Source organism: Phyllostomus discolor, chromosome 3, assembly GCF_004126475.2.
Source record: "Phyllostomus discolor isolate MPI-MPIP mPhyDis1 chromosome 3, mPhyDis1.pri.v3, whole genome shotgun sequence".
Lineage (NCBI taxonomy): Eukaryota > Metazoa > Chordata > Mammalia > Chiroptera > Phyllostomidae > Phyllostomus > Phyllostomus discolor.
Window position 1 is genome coordinate 78356419 of NC_040905.2, and position 22202 is coordinate 78378620.

Here is a 22202-nt window from a genome sequence, read left to right on the forward strand (position 1 = left end):
ATCTTTTTGCATCCATGTTTTCAGTTCTTTTGGGTATACGTACTCGGGAGCGGAATTGCTGAGTCATAGGTAATTCTGGTTTAACTTTTTCAGAAACTGCTAGTGTTTTCACCAGCTGTTGTACCATTTTACATTCCCACTAGCAGTGTATGAAGATTTCAGTTTCTCTATATCCTTACCTACACTTGTTTTTTCCCCATTTAAAAAAATTATACCCTTCCTATTGAGTATAAAGTGGTGTTGAATATCTTTTCATGTGCTTACTTGCCATTTGTACTGTATATCTTCTCTGGAGAAAAGTCTGTTCAGGTTCTTTGCCTATTTTTTAACTGGCTTAATTGGATTTGTCTTTTTATTGTTGAAGTATAGGAATTATTTATAATTTTGGGTATTATACTCTTACTAGGTAATGATTTGCAAATATTTTCTTCCATTCTATGAGTTATCCACTTCTTTAAAATATTCATTCAGATGCCCCCTCTCAGTGAGACCTCTCCTGACCACCACTCTCAAGCATGCGTTCCCTGTCCCTGCTTTATTTTTCTTCCTTGACTGACCACAAACATACATTTCTACATGCATGTGATCTATTATTATTGTTATGATTACATATCTTGTTTGCTGTCTGTATCAACTAGAATGTAGTGCCTATAATAGGCCTTGTAAACATTTAATAAATAATTATTGAATAAAATGAGTGAGTTTCACACATAACAATGCAATCTTTTTTTCCTTTTTTATTGGGGAAATATAGCACACATACAGAAAAGGAGCACAGTGATTTTTCATAAAAAGAAAACCTTTTTACCCACCACCAATATTAAGAAAGAAATTGCTGCCAATTACTCAGAAGCTGTTCTTATGTCTCCTCCCAATTACTTCCTCCTCTCTCCAATCATGCAGAGATGATCGCTATTCTGATACTTCTGGTAGGAACTTTGTTGCTTTACTTTATAGTTTTACCACCTAAGTGTTTTTCTCTAAGACCTTTCTGTTATCATTTTTTTAAAACTTCATGTAAATGAAATCAATTGGTATATGTTCTTCCCTTAGTATCTCTTGACATTCAGTGTTATGTTTCTCAGCATCATGTATGATGTTGTATTTAACTGTAGTTTATTTTAATGTCTGTATAACATTCCATTGTATTATTATACTACAATGTATTTGTATAGTCTTCTGTTGAAAGGAATTTTGGTTACTTCCAGTTTTTTGTTCTTTTGAGTAGTGTGCACTATCAATATTCTTGAGCTGATCCTCATGGTGTCCAAATGTGTACAGTTCTGTTGAGTGCAGTATTATATTTAAGAGTGAATTTCTGAGCCATAGAGTATGCATATATTCAGCTTTATTGCCAACAAGTTTCCAGAATGGTTGTACAAATTTCCATCCCTTCCAGCAGTATGGTTTCTAATATATTTTTGTAAGTTTTGGGGCTGTTTAGACATCCTCCTCTGAAGTGTCTGTTCAAATCTCTTTTCTCTCTTTTTTTTTCTTTAATCAGAGCAAGTCTGTCAAATCCAGGACACTCTTGGGCGACTTGTATGTACCTGTTAGCTGGGGAAACTGCCAGGAAATCTCCCAAGAGAAAGGCTGTGTCCCTAATTGCTAATTCCTACCCCTCTTGCATTCCACCACCAGCCAGGTCTCCATACCATTTACATTAGCTGGAGTCCCTTTCAGCAATGTGATCTGACATGATAAGAATCTGATTGTTTTTTCCTTCTCCCCAGCCAACTACTACCACCCAGGTAGCCTTTTTTTTTCTTTTTTTTTTTTTTGAGATATAATTGATATGATACTGTATTAGTTTTTGGTATACAATATAATGATGTGACATATGTTCTTGTTCATTTTTTAAACTTAGCTTTGTCTCTTTTATTGATTTGTAGGGGTTTTTATGTATTCTGTATATGAGTGTCTGTGGCTAGCCTTTTTACTCTGCTGATGATATGTCCTGATGAATGCAAGTTCTGAATCTGATGTATTCTAGTTTACCATTTTCTTTATAGTTAGTATATTTACTAATAGCTTATATGCTAACTAAAAATCACATAGTTAGTATATTTTCATGCCTTCTTAAAGGAGTCTCTATATACCCCCAGGTAATGGAGATACTCAGTCATATTTTCTTTTAGCGTTTTGTTTTACCTTACCTGTTTAGAATCACATTCATCTGAGAGTAGGAGACCACATGAGCAAAAATAGGGAGGAAAGTGTGGGATATGTGGGAGACAGTGAGTATACCAGTTTGGTTGGAGCACAGGTTTTTGGAGGGTCTTGTGGGAAATAAAAGTAGAAAGTTAGATTAAGGAAGATAGTGTGAAACCAAGAAGACTTAAGAAAAATGTTACCCTGCTTTATTCATTCTCACATGAGCAGGTATCATTAGCAGTAGCCTCCAAAACATCTTATATAAAGGTACTTTTGTCTCAAGAGGGATCATGCAGTTGTGTGGATGACTCAGTTCAAATCAACTACCCTCTGCACGCCAACAAGACAATAACAACAACAAAACAAAATAAATCTATCATATCTGATGACTTTATTTTTATGTTTAAAAAATTGTTCATTTATGTGGAAGGGTATGTATAGCATTATCTTGGTCTAATTAGCTATTATTAAATTACTTCTTTTGTTGCCAAATAGAATAAATGTTTCTAATGAGTTATGCTAAATAATAGCAGCATTCACTGATACTTCTGTTAAACAAGCAAGCAACAAAAAGGCCTCCCAGCAATAAATTATATTCATTATCTAGTAATTATATTTCTTTGGAAGATAATATAAACTCTCTGTTAGAATTATTCTTTCTTTAACATATTTTATTTAAAATAGTTTTCCTTGTATGAACATATCATTTGTACCTGATTACTGGAAGAATGGGGATATAATATTCTTGTAAATTTTTTTCTTAAACATTTGACTGCGTGAAAAGTGAAGTACCATACAATGTAAGGGCGTGTATGCATACATATAGACAGATGTGTAGGAGATGTGTGCACATGTATGAAAATAGGTGGTTAATTGGTTTCACCAAGTAAGATTAGAGATATTTAGTTCAAGTTTAAAATAGCTTTGGTGTATGATTGACAAGATGACAATACATTTGATAACTTGCAACTGTAGTTTTATGCCACTAAGATATTTTTCTTATTTAGTATGGCATAATAGGCTACATCTTATTATGCAGACTATCTTTCTGACTCTTTGAGGGGGAAAAAATAGGACCAACTTGTTAGGTCTCATTATCTATTAACAAGGAGAGACAGGAAGTAGACACATGGATAATTAAACCCATTGTCAAATTCAGCTTATAAAATGACTTTTGCCAGGATTTTCTACACCTTCCTCCAGAAAGCCTGTTGTTAGAGTTCCTACTGGTAGCTGAGATATGGAGAGTTTGAATTTCAATTTATTTCCTCCTCTTCTTCTCTTAAAGATACTAATAAACCATGAGCTGGGTCAAAGCCCCAGCGTATATAAAGTGTGGGAAGATACAGAGAGAGCCAGACAAAGGGAAACACTCGTAAATACTAATAAGTGAACTCTCATTAAACGTAATGCCTTTCTTAATCCTTGTTGGGTCTGGACTGCACTGATTTGTGTCCTGACATTAAACTGAAAAGAGATTGTTTGAAAACATACTGCCTTCATGGACAGAACCATCCAGACATTTTTGGAGGATTAAACAATAAAGTTAGAGAATTGATTCTGGCTTGATAAGCAGATGTGTGACTTTCTAGTATATTCCCAAGGAAAGCTAAGAGTGTTTTCCTTAAAAGGTCACGGTCTCAGGAAAGATTTGATCAGGCCCATTGCTAGTATTTGCAAGAGTAAAAATGGTGACCTTGGACTATATGTCTACATTTAAAATCATAAATAACGCTAACAACCTGTTAAATATAATTAATCTTATACTTCTTTTTGTTTGTTTGTTTTTAAGATTTTATTTATATTTTATTTATTTTTAGAGAGAGGGGAAGGGAGATAGAAAGAGAGGGAGAGAAACATCAATGTGTGGTTGCCTCTCACACACCCCCTACTGGGGTCCTAGCCAGCAACCCAGGTATGTACCCTGACTGGGAATTGAACCTACCACCCTTTGGCTTCCAGGCCAGCACTCAATCCACTGAGTCACACTAGCCAGGGCTTATACTGCTTTTTGGATAAGATACTTTAGTAACGTACTAGAAGACCAGATTTGAATTTAAAATTTTGGACCCTGGGGTTTCAGGTCAGAGCATGACAATGTGGGGAGCTGACCAGCTCCCCTTCCCTTTTTATTGTTGTCCTAAGCTCCACTGTTACCTTCCTAAAAAAGAACTGCCCTTGGCCACTGTGTGGATGAATTTAGGTTCTCAAATTCTAAAGATAATCTCTTAAAACCACTTCCATATTCTCCCGTATTCTCGTGGTCTTCCCTGTCATTGTGAGTTGAATGGGAAGTGATAATGATAACTAGGTACCAGTGATTCAGCTGGTGTAGGTTCTTTGCATATTTTATCTTGGGTATCAGCATTTTTTTCTTTTTAGAGCTAAGTATTTCAGTAAGTGCAAGACATTAAATTTATACTTACACACAATTGTTTCAGCTATTGTTATTTTAAGAAGTAAATTTTCAAAGTTACTTTTCTTTTTTTTCCACAATGTAACAACATTTTAGGAAATGCTACCCCTAAAACCAAGCAAAGTAAAATTCAGGAAATATCTTAGCTTGGCTGCTACCTCCAGGAGTATGGCAAATCAATTGTTGACACACTTCTTTAGTCTTCAGTACTTCCTAACTTTTCACCTGTGCATTGATGAACTTGCCTTGCTTTTCCTTAGGGTTACACCTAGGCCTGTCATCTCCCTTTAACCCCCAGGAGGAAACACAGCACTGCTAGATAATGCTGATCAGATTTCGGGGTTTAAAGATATGTGACAGTTAGCTAACTGGTTTTTCTAATACAATTTGAAAACTTCATAGTTTTAAATCATTCCGAAAGGATGAGGCCTTAAAGAAGATATGCTTCTTCATTCATTTTAAAGCTTAAATACTTAGGTGTGTATAAAAGAGAAAATAAAGTGTAGGATTTGATCCTGTGAGCTTAGGCTTCATGAAAAGCAGGTGCCACAGCTCTCTGGACTCTCTTGGGTTAGCTGGAGATAAGTCGTTGTGAAAATGTTGGCTTTGTAAATAGAAATGGGGATAATTTTTGAAAAGATAGAACAAAGGAAGTCGACACAGACATGAGGACTAGAATCACTAGAATGTGGAAATGACCACAGCCAGTCAGTCAGGTGCAGAATTCAGTGCCTGCAGGAGTTCTCTGTTCCTTCAGTCCTGCCACCTTTTTATGGTCGTGTATGCATGACAGTGTGGTCCGAGCAGGTAGCACATTCTTGTAACTTTTATTTCCCAAAGGCACCTTGAATAAAATAGACATATTTGAACAATCTGAGAAACTAGTTTGTTTCCTCAGTTTACAAAATCAGCCCAAAGCCAGTTGGAGAGGGTTGGCCTCATGGTGCGCCCCACCACACCACCGTGCAGGCGTGCACAGCGTGGTTCAGCAGCTATAGCATCCGTGAAGGTTTCTCTGGGTAGCATGTGAAATAAAAGGAAGGAGCTTAAGTCCTGGCTTTGAAGCTGTTGTACTAATTGTTAACTTTTGCTGAGTGTATACATTTAAAAAGGTAGCAATCTCAGCAGGTTAAGATCATAACTGTCAGATGCTTGGGGGCAGCAGCTGTGCTGATGTGAGACATTAATGGCTGGATGGGTTCAATCAGATATGCCGCCTCCAGTGTCTTTATGTAATGGCATTTTCTAGATTTCAAATAGACTGCTGAGAAAGATGAAATATAATCTCATGTATTATCTTGGTCTTGAAAAAAATAGATAATGAAATTTTCTCTTGCTGGCATATATTTTATTAACTTTTGTGGAGTCAACTTAAAGAACAGATGTCCCTATAGTGTTGGAACGTTTTGCTAAAGTAGAGTGTTATTAAGTGCATTTGTGAGTTCTAGGAACAATGGTGTTAAGTAGAGCAGGTCAGTATCTTTTTTAGAACCACTCAGAATAATATGGCATATTGGGGGGCTAGCTGGAGAGAAAAAATGCTATAAAAATGGTGTACAACTGAATTCTTTTTTCTTCTTTCTTACAGAGTATGGAAAAGGTTCTTGTGGAATTCAGTCACAAGGAGCTGTTTGATTTCTATAACAAGGTCAATGTTTTAAAAATAATTTCTGATAAGTAGTTTTATAATGTTTCCTTCATTTTCTGAATTTTTATTTTTAAATGCCCTATTATGGAACTAAGTTCTTTAAACTTCACTTGTAAACACCTTATGTTTCACAGTAGGAAGCATTGCTGAGATGAAGAGAATCTGACAAACTAAATCTGGAGGAAAATGAAAATGGCTTTAATTAAAGCAATAAGTAATGAATTATGTGGTACCTAGCCACACTGGCACTTTACATATAAAGCAGTGTTAAATATTTTTATTTCTGCATGTAAGGGAAAAGGGAAATGCCAGTCCTTGAAGATTTATCTTTGAGCATATTTTATGATTCTTTCCAAATACTGATTTTCGTAATCTAGGAAACTACCATCCCATTTTAAAATCTTATGTAGTGATCACTTAAAATGAAACAGCTGTGTGTATTTAAAAGAGTAGTATTTAGAAATCATCCTTTACAAATTTGAAAACTTAGCAAGCACAAATTCTAATATTTTCATATAAAAAGAAAAAATGTTAAGTGGTATATTTATTGCCATGTGAATGTATTTAATATGCATAATTGCCAGTGCCATTCTTTCCCTTCTGTTTGCATGTTTCTGAACAGCACTTCATGTGAATTTCTCTCTCCTCACCAACTTCCTCTCTTTTTTTGTTTCTGTAAATAGCTAGAGACCATACAAGCACAGCTGGATTCCCTTACATGATGCTCCTGAAGACTGGTTTCTCCTGCACACTCCTGCCACCTCATTATTTTGCTTTGAAGATAGACTGCCAGGTTGTGTTTTCTGAAGGATTCAGTAGTTTTCTTCTTGTAAATTATATGGTTTGTCACTTCTTAGACAAATAATAGCTAAGAGAAATCATTTTCTGAGGACTGAGGTTCTAATATACATTCTTTAGTTCCCTGAGCCAACAGCAAGCAATTGTTAAGAGCACTTTTGCTTTTAAAAAAACAGAAATGAATGCCATATTGTTTTTACTGTCCTATTTTGGCTTTATTGCCTAACAAGCTTTTTTTTTAACATACTTGATGATACCTATAGAAGCCCTGGATACAAGAACTCCAGTAATTACATTAATAAAGTAAGAAAGTAAGAAAGCAGACACATGCAATCATAGTATAGTATTTTTCCTTGAATATAATGAGTATATTTTGTTTTGGAAATAATATAAGAAAGCAATTAAAAACGGTTAGTGTATCAGGTAATTCCAGTATGGGCTTCTCTGTGCATTTTTATATTTTCTCTGAGTTTAATGATTTAATAACAGTCCAGGTTTTTGTATGTTTTTCTTTGTGCTGCAGGTTAATAATGATTTGCTTCATAGTATGGGGGACAGATTCAGATTATGAATAAAAAGAACTATAATAAATGCTAAATGGGTATCCTTAAAAATTTCAAAACATAACTTTTACATTCACTTTCTGTATATATGTTAATTAATTTCAGTCAATAAAATTTTTTTTAGAATTAGCACAGTACTTTATGCTATGAATATATATAAATATGAGTATGTTTACCTGTAAAAATAATATCAATTGAATTTTTATGAACCAAATATTTGCTCTGTATTGTTTTCAAAGGCACAGAGAGGGAGGAAACGAGGAAGGGAGAGAAAATGAGAGAGAGACAGATTGATTCAAACATGGCTTTTCTTCACATTAAGGAATTTGATTTCAAACTGTCCTAAACAAACAGCCATTGATATTAAATCATATTTTTTTATATTAGGTATCCAAGTAATGTTAGTGTTAAATGTTTCCCAAGTAAATGTTCAATATATAGAATTTGTGCCCTTCTTTATAAGTGTGTTGTATATTGTCACTTAAAAGGATTGGGAGTTTGGATTACTTCAGAAAGTAAATGTTATATTTGCTGTCCATAGTTGATCAATTTAAAAAGTTTTTAAAATCAAACTTCTACTGACAGAATGTCTGGAAAACATATTTATAATATAATGAGATTTGTTTCCAGATGTGTCTTGTGGGATCTCTATTTTTTTATGCTCTGCTCTGTCAGACTCCAGAGGGAACTACCTACTATAAACATTTTTCAAAGTCTCGCAGGTTCGATTCCCAGTCAGGGCACATGCCTGGGTTTCAGGCCATGACCCCCAGCAACCGCACATTGGTGTTTCTCTCTCTCTCTCTTTCTCCCTCCATTCCCTCTTTAAAAATAAATAAATAAAATCTTTAAAAAATTTTTGATAAATATTATTTCAGACTTCTTATGTACAAATAAACATATATCATCTCAAGTTGATTTGTTAGGCCTTCCTGACCATATCGATGGGTAGAAGATTTCATTGATTTAATAGACAACTGCCAATGTAGGCATCTAAATTAAATGTGACAGTTCAAAATGAAGTTTCTAATAGTAGCTCATGTTATGCCCCCTAAAAGAGCTGGCTCTATGTTCTCTAAGAGTATATCTAAACCCATAGAAAAATGTGGGAAGTAGTTTTCTCTCCACTGGTCTAGTTCAAGCAAGTCTGACCAATGGCATTGAAGAAGGAACAAGTAGAAGGTCTAATTCCAACCAAGAATATATTTTTTCCTGAACTGTATTTAATTGCAGATCATTTCATTCCCTAAGGCACCATCAGTGTTTCAATTCAGAAGCCAAAGAAGATATCATTTCCAAAAACTATTACATGCAGGTTACTTTTTAACAGAAATAAGATGGGTAGAAGGACAAGTGGGGGCTGGAACCTACTATCTTAGCAAATAACTATGTCTTGTATGAGTGTTTGACATTACTTGTTAGAAAATAACATGTACTATTCTTATACCTATTAAAATAATATCTGCTATTCTTCAGTTATAAAATATTATTTTTAATTAGGAAATACAAAATATTATAAGTAACCTAAATTTATAGAATCTCATCATCCAGAAATGGCCATTGATGACATTTTGGTGGATTTTATTGAAGTTGTTTTTTTTCTATCCATATACCCTTCTATTTTTTCTCCTTTCCTAACAGATTAGAGTAACACCACAATACAGTTTCATACTTTGCTGTGCATATATAACATTAGAGCATGAGCACTTATGGCCCATATTGTCTAAAACATAAGTTTAATGTATATTAAATTTGAGTGAGCTGCTGTACTTTATTTAGTTATTCAATCTATTTTTGGACATTATTTTCAATTTTTTAAAATTGAAAGAACTGAAGAACTCACTTAGTGAATATTATTATATATAAACGCTAGACCAGATCTCTTGTTATTTTATTAGTATCGATTCCTAAAGGTGGGATTGTTATGTCAAAAGTATGAAGATTTATTTATTTTTTAATCTTCACCTGAGGATATGCTTATTGATTTTAGAAAGAGGGAGGACAAAAGAGAAGGAGGGAGAAAGAGAAACATCAGCGTAAGAGAGAAACATCAGTTCATTGCTTCTCCAATGTGTCCTGATAGGGAATCAAACCCACAACCTTTTGACGTACTGGACAGCAATCCAACCAACTGAACTACCTGGACAGGGCCATGTTCTATTTTTATCTTTAATGGAATTCTATTATAAAAATAATAATTGCCCATTGTAAAAAAAAAAAAAGTCCCTCCTCTGTTTTTACCATCTGACTCCACAGAAGTACCTACCAAATACTTAAAATATTTGGTTTACATAGTTTTAGATATCTTAAGTAAATGCCAGCATGCATACACACCTCTCTTTGTGTATGCTTTTATTTCTTTATATTTATTTTAAGGCTCTATTTGCGTATTGATACATTGTGTCTCCAAAAGTTTATATCAGTTTATACTCTTCCCAACAATAAATGAGTATTCACATGCCTCAAACTAACTTCACTAGCCCCTCCCTCCCATGGTATGTTTTGTTCTCAATATTCTTTTAACCTGGGATCAGGTTTTGGTAAGAGTGTGGGAGGTGAGAGTGGGTTGAAGACTAGAACATCACTAATTACTTTGGATATGTTGTATTGCTAACTCCTGAGGAATTGAAGAGGAAACCACTTCTAAGCACAGTATTTAAGTATAAGGGCGCTGAGGTTAGACATTTGTTTCCTTAACACATGTTCAGTGAGTTCCTATGGTACCAGGAGCTGTGTACTCGAGGCAGTATGTTAACACTGATGAGCAAAATAAATATAGTTCTTGGCTTCTTGAAGCTTACTATGTTAGTCCATTTTTTAAAAAGCAAAATATAAATAAATTATGAACAAGTATGAGATTAAAAATAATTGAATTCTATTAAGAAAATAAAAGATGGGACCTCAGGGTATCATGGAAAGATTCTCTGAGGAAGTGAGATTTGAGCCAAGTCCTATAGTACAAGTTGGAATGAAACAATAGAGGAGCAGCGAAAAGCACTCTAGACAAGTAGAATGGCTCAGGCAATGTCCAGTGGGAAAGGCTTACAGGGGTGTCCAGCCTTTTGGCATCTCTGAGCCACCCTGGAAGAAGAGTTGTCTTGGGCCACATGTTAAATACATTGCAACACATAGTCACAAAAAAAATCTGATAATGTTTTAAGTAAATTCACGATTTTGTGTCGGGCCGCATTCACAGCCATCTTGAGCCACATGCAGCTGGTGGGCCACAGGTTGGACACCCCTGGGCCTTAGCACTTTTCCAGAATCAAAGAAGGTCATTGTGGCTAGAATGTAGTGCACAGGGGATAGCAGAGTATGATGCAGTCACTTCTACCACCAAAATATGTTACAAATATATCTTGAGGACACTACTGTTTCCAAGTTACCATCATCTTTGCTGTGGACCACCCTGCTTCCACTCTAGTCCTGCTTCAGCCCAGTCTTCACACATATCTAATATTTTTAAAACATTAGTCATACTAACTACACTATCTCCCTGCCTAAAACTCCTCAAAGACTTCCCATTACACTTCAAATAAAATGTAAGTGTCTGAACCCTCGGGACAGACAGAGTCATATCCTATTTCTGCTACTTTTTGTGTTATTTAATTTGCTAAAGCTTAGTTTCCTCATCTTTCTAATGGAAATAATAATCTAAATAACATGGGAATGTTATGAAGATGCAATGAAGTAATTCATGTTAAATATTTAACATAATTCTTGATATGCAATAATCACATAATTGTTAGTATCATTTTTGTAATCACTCTAAAAAAATGAGAAGGCTTTCTGTTGAAATTGTTCCAGGTCAGGTTTGAATTGCAGAAAACTTGCTATGAAGCCCTTCACTTTGACTTTACTTGGAGTTCCAATAATAACTATGTCTTATGACTACTAGGTTCAACATAATGCTGATCTTTCCCACTCTTAATTTTTTATTAACAAAATAAGGTAGTGGATGTATTATGGGATGGGACCAGAATCGGAAATTTTTTTTCTATAACTATCTTTCTACATAGCTCTTCTGGCTCTGAGAAATATTACTTTTAACTGTATTCAAGGAATTTCTGTATCTTCTCACCTTAGACAATGTCTTCTTCCCCTTGTTCATTATAACAGGGACCAGCAAACTATGGCCCGAGGTCCTCATTTAGCTCGTCACTTTTATGAAGTTTTGTTGGAACACAGCTCTGGTGGACAGATTCTCAATCATTCCTGTCTTTTGGTATTTACATCTAGGTATAATCCTCTCCCCTTGAGTGTGGGCAGCAAGCACTTGTTATTTGCTTCTAACCAACTGAATGTGGCAAAGATAATAAGATGTTGCTCCCATGATTATTACGTTATGTAAAATTCTTTTGCATCACCAAATTCATTCTAGAGACTTTCTCCCTTCTTACTTTGAAGAAGCAAGCTGTCATGTTGTGAGAGGGGCTGTGGACAGACTCACTTAGCGAGGAACTGAGTGACCTCTAGGAACTGAGGATGACCGATAGCCAGCAAGAAGCTACAGCCCCAGGCCCTCAGCCCCACAGCCTGGAGGATGTAACTCTGCACACAGCCAGAGTGAGACTGGAAGGGAATGCTTCCCCAGGCAAGCCTCCAGATGGGAACATAGTTCCCGCTGGTCGCAAGGTTGCGATCGCAGCCTTGTGAGATCCTCCTGCATGACAGACCCAGACTCCTGGTGCATGGTAATTGTGAAATAACAAATATGCTCTAATTTTAACATCTGAATTTATAGTAATTTGTTATACTGTAATAGATAACTAAAGCAACAGTCAAGCACTTTCGTTTACAGTAATTATAAATGAAACCTTTTGGCATCTCTGACCCACACTAGAAGAATTGTCTTGGGCCACACATTAAATATACAAACACTAACAAAAGCTGAAGAGCAAAAAAAAAGTTTTAAGTAAATTTACAATTTTGTGTTGGGCTGCATTCATAGCCATCCTGTGCCTCATGCGGTGTACCAGCTGCAGGTTAGACACGCCTGTATTTTATATAGTCATGTAGTCCAGGGGTTCCCAACCGCTTAGAACAGGCTGCTACCCCTCTGTGCCCTGTTAGGAACTGACAGGCGGGAAGCTCACCTGAGCTCCACCTCCTGTCTCCACCCCACAACCTCACCCAACCCAGTCGACTGCAGAGGGCAGAGGGCGAGCAGCTTGTGAGCAAGTGAAGCTTGCCTAAGCTCCGCCTCCTGATCCCCCAGCCCAGCCTAAGCTCCTCCTCCTGTCCACACACCCCATCCCCCCACCCTGTTGGTAGAAAAACCAGTCCCTTGTGTCAAAAAGGTCAGGACCACTGTATGTGGTTTACAGCTTCTTTCGCACTAAAACAGCAGAATTGAGTAGTAGCAACCAAGAGGATATGATCTAGAAAGTCTGCAATATTTACTGTCTTACTCTTTATAGGAAAACTTTGCAGACTCATGCCTTATAGCATACTTCTATGGGGCATCTCCCGGGAAATAAAGCAGTTGATATGGCATGCATAAATCTGTAAGATGAATGTTGTATATACTTCTGTAGCATCACTTTTACTTTAATTTTGCCAGTCACATGGAAATTGGAAATTGTTTTCCATCCTCTGCAGCTATTGCAGCCATGTGAGTAGGCCTCACCTATGAACTGTAAGTGGAAATGATACTTACATCTTCACTTTTCTGCATTTCCCAATCTGAAACATAGATTTGGAGTTGAGTGAGCTTTGACTGAGCAGACAAGGATGATGCCTTAAGAGGTGGGGAGCAACAACATGGAAGGAAGTTGGGTTCCTGAACGTCCTCAAGGAGAAGTGCTGCTCTTAACAAGCTGCTGTCTCCAAATTGTGGACATGAGAAGTAGAACATCTGGTTCGAGCAACTATATTTGGGGTCTTATTGATACAGCAGCTTAGCCCATAGCCTAACTAATATGGGGTGACATGATTTTAATTAGCCAATAATTTAGAGCATTTATATTTTTACAGAGATGAGTATTTTATGTCATATAGTTCAAATACATATAAGTGCTAAAGAGAAAATGGGCAACTTCAGCCTAAATTTGCAGAGCTCCTAGGAAGATATATTCACCCTACTCCCTTGGTGTGGCTATGTGGAAGGAGAAATTTGAGAAACCTAGGTATATATTGTAAATTCCCCCAAATCTTTACGTAATCCCTTTTCCACTGTTGAAGAATAGGGCCAGGACAGTTCTGATTGGTTCAGGCTCATTAGTCAGAAGCTGCTCAGGAATTAGAATTTAAGTTTCAGATGAGTCAATTTGACTTCACTAAAACTTTTTTGTCATTATTATGCAAATAGTTCTACTCGATACACCAACCTCATTTAATGCTAAAATTAGGAACACATTAATTTAAGGGATTTTATAGTAAAGTTTAACGGCATTTATAAATTTGGAGAGTTTCAAGGATTTTGATCATTGCTCCCCCTACCTTACCCCCACTGCCTCCATCCACACCTTCCAAATCTTTTTTAATGTCTCTTGCTTTTTTCTGAGTTGTGAGGTTGTACTGGCTGGCTGGAAGCCTATGATTCAGATTTAAGTGATGTCAGTTTTCATAGCCTGCTTTATTTGTTTTATTTGAAATGGAAAATTGTTAGTTTTTGTTTCAAAAGAAATAGTCTGCAAAGACAAGAAAGTTGAAGTGGGGCCAGTCTATAAATATGTAGGGAAAAGGATGCTGTAGGATTAGAAAAAATGTTTTAATCTCCATGGCAGGCAAAATAATGAATATATAAAAATGTTCCCTTAGTAAAACCAGAATTCAGTCATTTTTAGCATCTTTTAATGAGAATTTGGGAATCTTACTTTATGAAAGACCTGGTTTTTTGAAAATATTTTTTCTTCAAAAGAATCTAAGTAAGGGAAAGAAGGGGAAAGCAGTTAATAATAAATATAATAGTTGCATTTATTTCTGAAACTGAGTTTTAAAGAATACAATACATCCTACCTGAATTGTTTAAGGAAAAACCAGTAAGTTTTTTCTCATCTATAATGAATGTAGATTTGCTGAGAGGCATGGAGCTCAGAGATTTCTCAAGGTCTTTCCCCATATATTCTTGCTTCTGAGATAGATTGCTATATTTCTTTTGTGCTGTTTCTAGTCCACATTTAAGATTCTTCCTACAGGTTCAGCCAGGCTACCCATTAACAAAGCAAAAAACTGTCCCCATTAATAGGCTGCTCTAACACTTCAATATTGGAAGCTTCAGCATCCCTTCCTGTCCAGGAATGTGGTTATGCTTTGGCAGCAGAGCACAGTAATTTTCCAAATGATTGGAGAAAGTAATGACTCATACATCCCAGACTGTGTGCTCAACTTTGTGATCCAGCCTTTCACTCTATTACATGCTGACGTAAGTAGTCCTGTGAACATCAGAGTACTTAAGAAATATTGGCTGAATGAATTAATGGAGCACATAAGTAGTTTTTCTCTCTCTGCCTCTCCTATTTGCACAGTACCATCTGAATCCTAAAAATCTGTGCCCTCATAAACCTCAGATTGACAAGAGTAGTTTTCAAACTGCTTTAGCTGAATACATTGGTAATCCGGTTAGGGAATAGCCCCATCTCTTCTGGGGAGGATCTCCTGAAGTCACTGATCCTTCCATTTGTGGAGCAAGAGATATGCATGTGGAGAATAAAAGCCTGACAACCTGCTAGAGACCCAGATTTCTCAAAGTGTGTTCTGTACTTGTCTAGAATGCTGCACCCAGTTCCCTCACTGCTGTGAGATTTATGGTAATCAGGAAGTTGACCTCCACATGCTTCTGGTACTAATGCTGCAAGACTGAAAACCAGTTGCATTCTACCAAACTCAGAGGTGATTTATATGACGGAATCAAATGAAGTGCTCCAGAAAGACATCCCAATATATTGTTATGTTGAGATATATGTTAAATACATATAGTTTCTTTTGTGAACTCATTACCCAGATTTTAATTTCCTGTAGAAAAGAGAATGTCTTGATTAAAAACATACACATATATACATTGCCTGCAAAGAGGTTTTTCTCACTAATGTGGGGCAATTCAATGACAAAGATTTAGAAAGAAATCTCCCCTTACAAGATTGTTCCAAGTTATCACAAATACTCAGGCTGGACAAAAATCTGAACAAGGTCATACAGATAATGCAGAATGCAAGCAAGATCCAGAGAGCCAAGCAGAAAGCTGTTCCGTGCAATTTTACTTAAAATTTTCTCTATGTAACCAAGACCATGTTTTTAAAGAGATCTTTTAAAAATTAATTGTATTTTTTGATTTTACAGAGAGGGGAAGTGAGGGAGAAAGAGAGGAAGAGAAGTATCAATGCGAGAGAGAAACATCTATCATGACCAAACCCCACAATCCAAGTGTGTACCCCAACCGGAATTTGAACCAGCAACCTTTGTGTCTGTGAAACAGTACCCAGCCAACTGAGCCACACTGGCCGGGGCCAAGATCATGCCTTTCAATGTGAAGGATCCAATAGGAGAGATCAGTTTCTTCTTGATGGAATGATTTATAACACCTTTTCTACTTCATTGGCAGAAAAAGGCCCTCTGTGTCTGAGTTTTGGTGCTTCATTCTGAAAATTACGTTCTATAGTTTACTTGTGTGATTTAAACTGACTAGAGTAGTAATAAAAAGTCAGCAGGTTTGGGTACATCAGCTTTCTGGCCTTGCATATTACCCAGAGCAGGCCCAAAGGATTCTGGGAGTGGCCGCCTTTGCTATTAACCTCCCTTGTAAAGGGACGTCTTACAAAGTTCTGCTGGGTAGGCTTGGATGTGTTGATAGTTTCCCTGAACTGATGGACCAGTAGACTGCAACCACCACCTGCAGGGTTATTCCTTCAGGCACCAGATGAGAATTTGCCCAGATGTGCTGACTTTTCAGTGCTATTGTTTTCCTCTACTGACTTCTAGGAACTACTCCTTCCATCTCTGGTTTTTCCTGGATCATTCTCCTTGGTTAATGCCATTCCCATGAATGCATTTATACTTTTGGGCCCTTTTTCTTTTGATTACACTTTCAGTTAAGTCTGTTACCAACATAATCTCAAAAATATTAAAATTGAATTTTTATGTTTATCTCTGTAGTCTGTGCTGGGGATCCAGGATTTCAAAAGTGTCTGCCCAAAATGGTTAGACCTCACAAAGTCACAATTTCTTTCTGTGGAATCGTAGATTTTGAGAAGTGAAAATTTCTCCTAAAATTAAATAATTACTCCTTATTTCATCAGCTTTCTAACACTAAATATGTATTTTATTTTACCGAAGAAGCCTCCTCTATTTAATAAGCTTATTTTTTATAAGGTTTCAAATACAATATGTTTGTAGGGAGAGGGTGAATGTTTTATAGGAGAAGGGACACTTCTGTTTTTCACCCACTTTACTGTTTCTCTTTTTAGCTTCCCCACGTGTCGTAAGGGAGAATTACTTGGCATTCTCTTTGGTCAATTATAAAATGTTAGTTGGCCATGTTTCCTGATGGATAGAGTACTATAAAAAGACCATGTCTGCTCTGGTGATCTTCTGTTATGCTTGTTGCTTTCAGTCCATGGATTGGAATTGCCAGTAGAATCAAGGATCCCTTAGGGCCTAGCCATCTTTGTCTGCCTCCATAATGCATCATTCTTCTAGTTTCATGACATGTGGCTGGAAGGGACTAGTTATGGTCCAGAATTTGAGGTGAAGTGTAGTGTGTGGGAGAGACGGGCAGGAGGGTCCTTCTTAGGCCCTAAGCAAACCAAGCAGTCTAAACCTAAACTTAGGTCAAGTTTCAAGCTCTTAGGTTTCAAGCTCTGAAAGGTAATAATGAACTGTCACTTTGTTTCTCATTTGTTATTAGTCTTCCTGTATGTAGCTCCCTTGGGAATGTCAAGGGCTGAGGAGTGATTGGCAGGACATGATTTGGGCGTTCGGATGTTCTTTAGTCAAGTGCTGTTGAATGCAATCACTATTTCCCCTCTTCCCTTATGGCTCTTCTTAGCAAATCTGTCTTGTCTTTCAGTGGTAAATGTGTAGAGGGCTGTGGACAAAAATATCAAAGGCATCGTTCATAACTGTCAACTTTCAGGTGGGCATTGAGAAAGAGGCTTTAAAATCAAAGATTCCCACTCCCTCTGAAGATCAGCTTGATACTTCTGGCCATCCATCCTAAATAAGCAAAATATCCACTTCTCTGAAAACAGAAGGGAGACATTACTAACTGAATTTCAAGGGCACATTGACTACTCACTTGCTACAATAGACCACTGAGACCAGTTCCTGACAGGATGGAAATTGACCTCACACTCAAATTCCTGTACATTTCTGAGTGAGAACTTGAACTTCTCGCCAGCTCCCTTGGAAGCTAAGGAGGTATGAATGTACCTTTGGTAGCCTGACATGATTCTGTCCTTTGACCTTTTCTGAATTTGTGGAAGGAAAAGAACAATAAAAAATAACATTCCTCCTCTTTCCAGACTAAGCATTTACAATGTAACATGGCTACTTAGGAAATGGAGGAAAAGGGGGATGAGATTAACTGATCAAGTTACCCTTATGTGTTCCAATAAGACATCCAAGCCACTTTAGGGCTACTTTTATGCCTCCTTTTCTAAATGTGTTTATTATCTGCAAGTCAGGCAGACACATCATATGAAACCCACAGGATTAGCTTTAGACAGGGGAATGAATGAAAGTCTTCTTCCATGTGTTGCCATATTTTGCCATATATACTGCACACCCACATTTTTGGCCCAAACTTTCAGGAAAAAATCTTTCATTTTAATTAAATTCAATTATTTATTTATTTAGTTTTAGAAACAAAACCAATGATCATATTCCAGGGTATTGTTATTGCTTCTAGAGTTACACTTTTAACATGTAAGCATAAATAAAGTAAAAACATTTATATAGATATGGAATAGTATTACCCATATATAATATACATCCTTGTTTTCCCCTCAAGAATTTGGATAAAAAAGTGCACATTATACATGGCAAAATATGGTACTTTCATCCCCCAAATATTTAACCCATCCCAGTGTGTATCAAAAGCAAAGCAAACTGATTCTGAAATGCCATGTTGTTTCCTCAAACAATTAACCACTACCGTGCCCAAAGCTATGTGCTTATGGGCTGAACTTCATCCACAAAATGTGTTATAGGCAGGACAAGGGATTGTTCTCTAATTATTTGTGATGTTTAGCTTTAAAGAGTGTTTCAGTCCCCTGCAGGGAGCTTTGAAATGTCCCAGGATATGTATCAGAGTAATTCAATGTGCTTGCCTTTTCCTGCCTTTCCTCCAGCACTGCCATTGTGGGGGAGGAGAGCCAGATGGCAGAGGTCTTCTCCCAGACCCATCAGCATGTCCTCAGTTTTTGCCTCCTCCAGCCACAGCTTGTTCCCAGCTTTCTCCCTACATCAATCAGCAGCAGTCCCAGGGCAGGCAGAGTGGGGGCCCAGACCACCAGGAGCTTGCTCTTCACGCAAAGACAGGCTTCAGAAATCAGACAGCTTCATACCTTCGACAGCAGTGCCCAGATGCTCAGACAGAGCACTGTTATATTCTACTGTGAGGCTTCTACTGCAGAAATACAATAAATAAATGAATAAATCAGTGGTTGCTTTGCATATATGTATTGATTTCGTCATTTATTTAAAAAAGGGAAGGAAGGGAATAATGGAGAAAGAAATGGAAGATTTGTGTGTATGTGTTTAAGGTGGCTATATTTAAGGAAAAATGCATTTTGGTATTTTTATGATTATCATATGCAATTAGGATGCTGGGCAAGACCTTAGCTGGACAACTCTGCTTATTTACTCATTTATTTATACCTTTTTTTATTCATCAACTACTTAATAGGCCAACAAGTGAGGTCCTGCTGGAACTCTCTTGTTCTGTTTGCATGTCGGGATCTACAATACAGCATTGCCCCAGGACCGTAGGAAGAAGCTAATGTGGGATGGGGTGGGGGTGGGGTGCAGGCCAGAGAAGCTCTCCCTGCTGACTCCTGCAGCAGCTTTCAGTGATGGGACGACAGGTGGGAAACCCCGGTTGGCCACTTGTAAGGAGCTACCATTGGTCCTGGTCAGGTACACCATTACCTTCAGCTTCAGCTCCTCAGTTAATGAGACAATCAACAAATGAGTAAAATAGTTCTGGCAGCATCACGGGCTTTCAGGGCAAAGCAAAATGTCGCCTGTCCTACCCTCCTCAAGCCATTACTGCTTCCTCTAAGATGGTCTTACACCCTTGCATAAAGCCATTTTATCACTTCCCAACATCTGCAGCTGACTTGTGTCCATGATTTTCCTTTCTCATGTTGGTTTACTTAGTAGGACATTTGCTATTTCTGATCAGATGTTCTTCCAGGGAGCCAAGGCATGGAGTCTTTTATTAAGTGGGGAGAGCCAACAGAGCCTGCTCCCCATACTCTTCTGAAGCTTCCCCAAAAGCATGACTCTAGCTGGAACCCTGCAGTGAGCGTATGGGTACATGCGACATGCTGTGTGTCATTCATTTTTCATCAACAGATGGTTTACATATGAGCCAAGGAGGAGTGTATATGAAGCAAGAGCTGCGAGGGCTACATCAAACCATGTTTAGAATGTCTTTGTTGGCTGTCATTGAGAAGGAACTCATGCTGATTAATTGATTCAGGATGCACATACACCTCTGCAGTGGTAAGCAAGAGACACATGGGTCCAGAGAAAATAGGCCTGCCTGGGAGCATCCTGGGAGAGGCCAGATGCTCTGCAAGGAGTTTTAGTGACATGAGAGTCGCATTTTACAGGCTTGTCCTGGCTGGAGATGTATCTTGTTGGGAGCTGCAGGTGCACGGGAAATAAAATTTCCCTCACTAGGAAATCTGCTGCAGGGGGGATTGCTCTATTTGCCTGGCCCACTGAAGTCAGTGAGGAAGGACACTGCCAGGATTTCCAGACACTGACGTTGCACACCTCATAGCTCAGGCTTGTTGTAAGAGCCAGTACTGAGGCACTTCCTGGCCTGGCAGTTTTCTTCAAAGCTGCTGTTTTTCTCCCTCTCCACCACTGCCTCTCCCAGTCCTTGCATATGGACTGTTCTAGAGATGTAAGGTTTCCTCTGGGGATATTCTTCTTTTGCTTTTGTCTCATTCATTCATTCAGAGGGCACTGTGCCAAGTTCTAGTAATTCAATGGCTCTTCACGGGACCTCTTTATTTGCCAAGAACTCATCATCATCTCCTCACATCCAGGATAGGATTCTGTAAACAGAAACATTCAGAGTAGTGGACTTCTAGACTTGTGATATCATTGAATTTGAGAGGAAGTCAGTCCCAGGGCTCTGGTCCAGCAGCTGGTGAAAGCCTGAGCCTTGGAATGTCATAGGTTGCTCTGTTGCAATGCATCATTCTGGATGTAGAGATCCAGCTAAGACTAAATATGAAAACTAGAATTTATTTATTTTATTTTTGGTCAGTTTTGTTGAGATTTAATTTGCATACAATATAATGTATTTATTTTAATTGCACGTTCAATGGGTTTTCACAACTGTATACACAGATCCATGAAATCTCCCTTGAAGTCAAGATAGAGAACATTTCCACCATCCCCAAAGCTCCCATGTATTCCATTGCAGTCAACCTCTTCCACCTTGGGCCCTAGGCAGCCATTGATTTGTTTTCCACCATTGTACACTAGTTTTGCCTCTCCTAGAATTTCATGTAAGTGGGAAGCATCCAGTATGTACTCTTTTGTGTTTGGCTTCCTTTGTTCAGCATATTTTTTAGATCTATGCATTTTACTATTACCTACTCAAAGTTTGTTCCTTTTTATTGCTGAAGAGTATTCCATTGCATGGATATGCCACAAAATGTTTACCTGTCTTTGCGATTTTGGTCTGTTTGCAGCTTGGGGCTGTTATGAGTAAAGCTGTTATGAACAATTGTGCTTGTCTTTAGAAGGGCACATGTTTTCATTTCTCTGTGGAAATGCCTAGGAACTAGTGAGTTCTATGGAAAGTATTTGTTCTTAGCAGTGGATATGGTGTGAGCCTAGGAACACAGTCCATGCTGATTCTAGGGGGAGTCTGAATCTTGCACAAGGACCAAAAACAACTGGCGCTCCTACTTCACATGTGTAAAGTATACGAGGCTTGGTAACCACATAGCCACTGTTCATCTGCATGGGCCTGAGGGACTCCCAGCCAGGCATTAACACATTTTACTCATTACAGGTGATAGACAGGTAGCAGGAAAAATGTGTCCTTGGAGAATTAGGGTGAAGTCACTGAATTTTTCTCCAAAGGCTTCAAATAAATTCAGTTCAGTTCAGCAAATATGTGTGAAGCAAACCCTTACCCTGGGCCAGGCATTGTAATAGTTGCTGAGGGTAGGGCAGCACACAAAGCATGGGGCCTGTCCCAAGACCCTGTGAGATACTGTCCTCCCCAGTCCAGGAACTGGGACGCAAACAGTTTCCTCTAGGACCCCAAGCCAGGTTTCCGTTGCATGTTTATACACTACAAAGGTCAGTAACTGGCACATTGGTGAGTACAGAGAGCCAGATTGTTGTGAAGGAGTAGGAGGCTGGGAAGTCATAGATGAATTAATGACTACAACTCTATTCCTGAACCATCTTTCCATACCTGGTGGCAGCT

General features: G+C 37.8%; 1 protein-coding gene across 2 annotated transcripts in view; it reads left to right on the top strand.

The window, feature by feature from the left end:
* COMMD10 (COMM domain containing 10) overlaps nucleotides 1-7182 on the top strand; it is a 157218-nt gene extending 150036 nt beyond the window's left edge. For both annotated transcript variants that reach the window (XM_028523470.2, XM_028523474.2), the window contains exons 6-7: nucleotides 6159-6218; nucleotides 6902-7182. In XM_028523470.2, coding sequence (XP_028379271.1) covers nucleotides 6159-6218; nucleotides 6902-6940 — 99 coding nt within the window. In that variant the 3' untranslated portion in view covers nucleotides 6941-7182. The remainder of the gene's footprint in view (nucleotides 1-6158; nucleotides 6219-6901) is intronic.
* Nucleotides 7183-22202: the final 15020 nt, after the last annotated feature.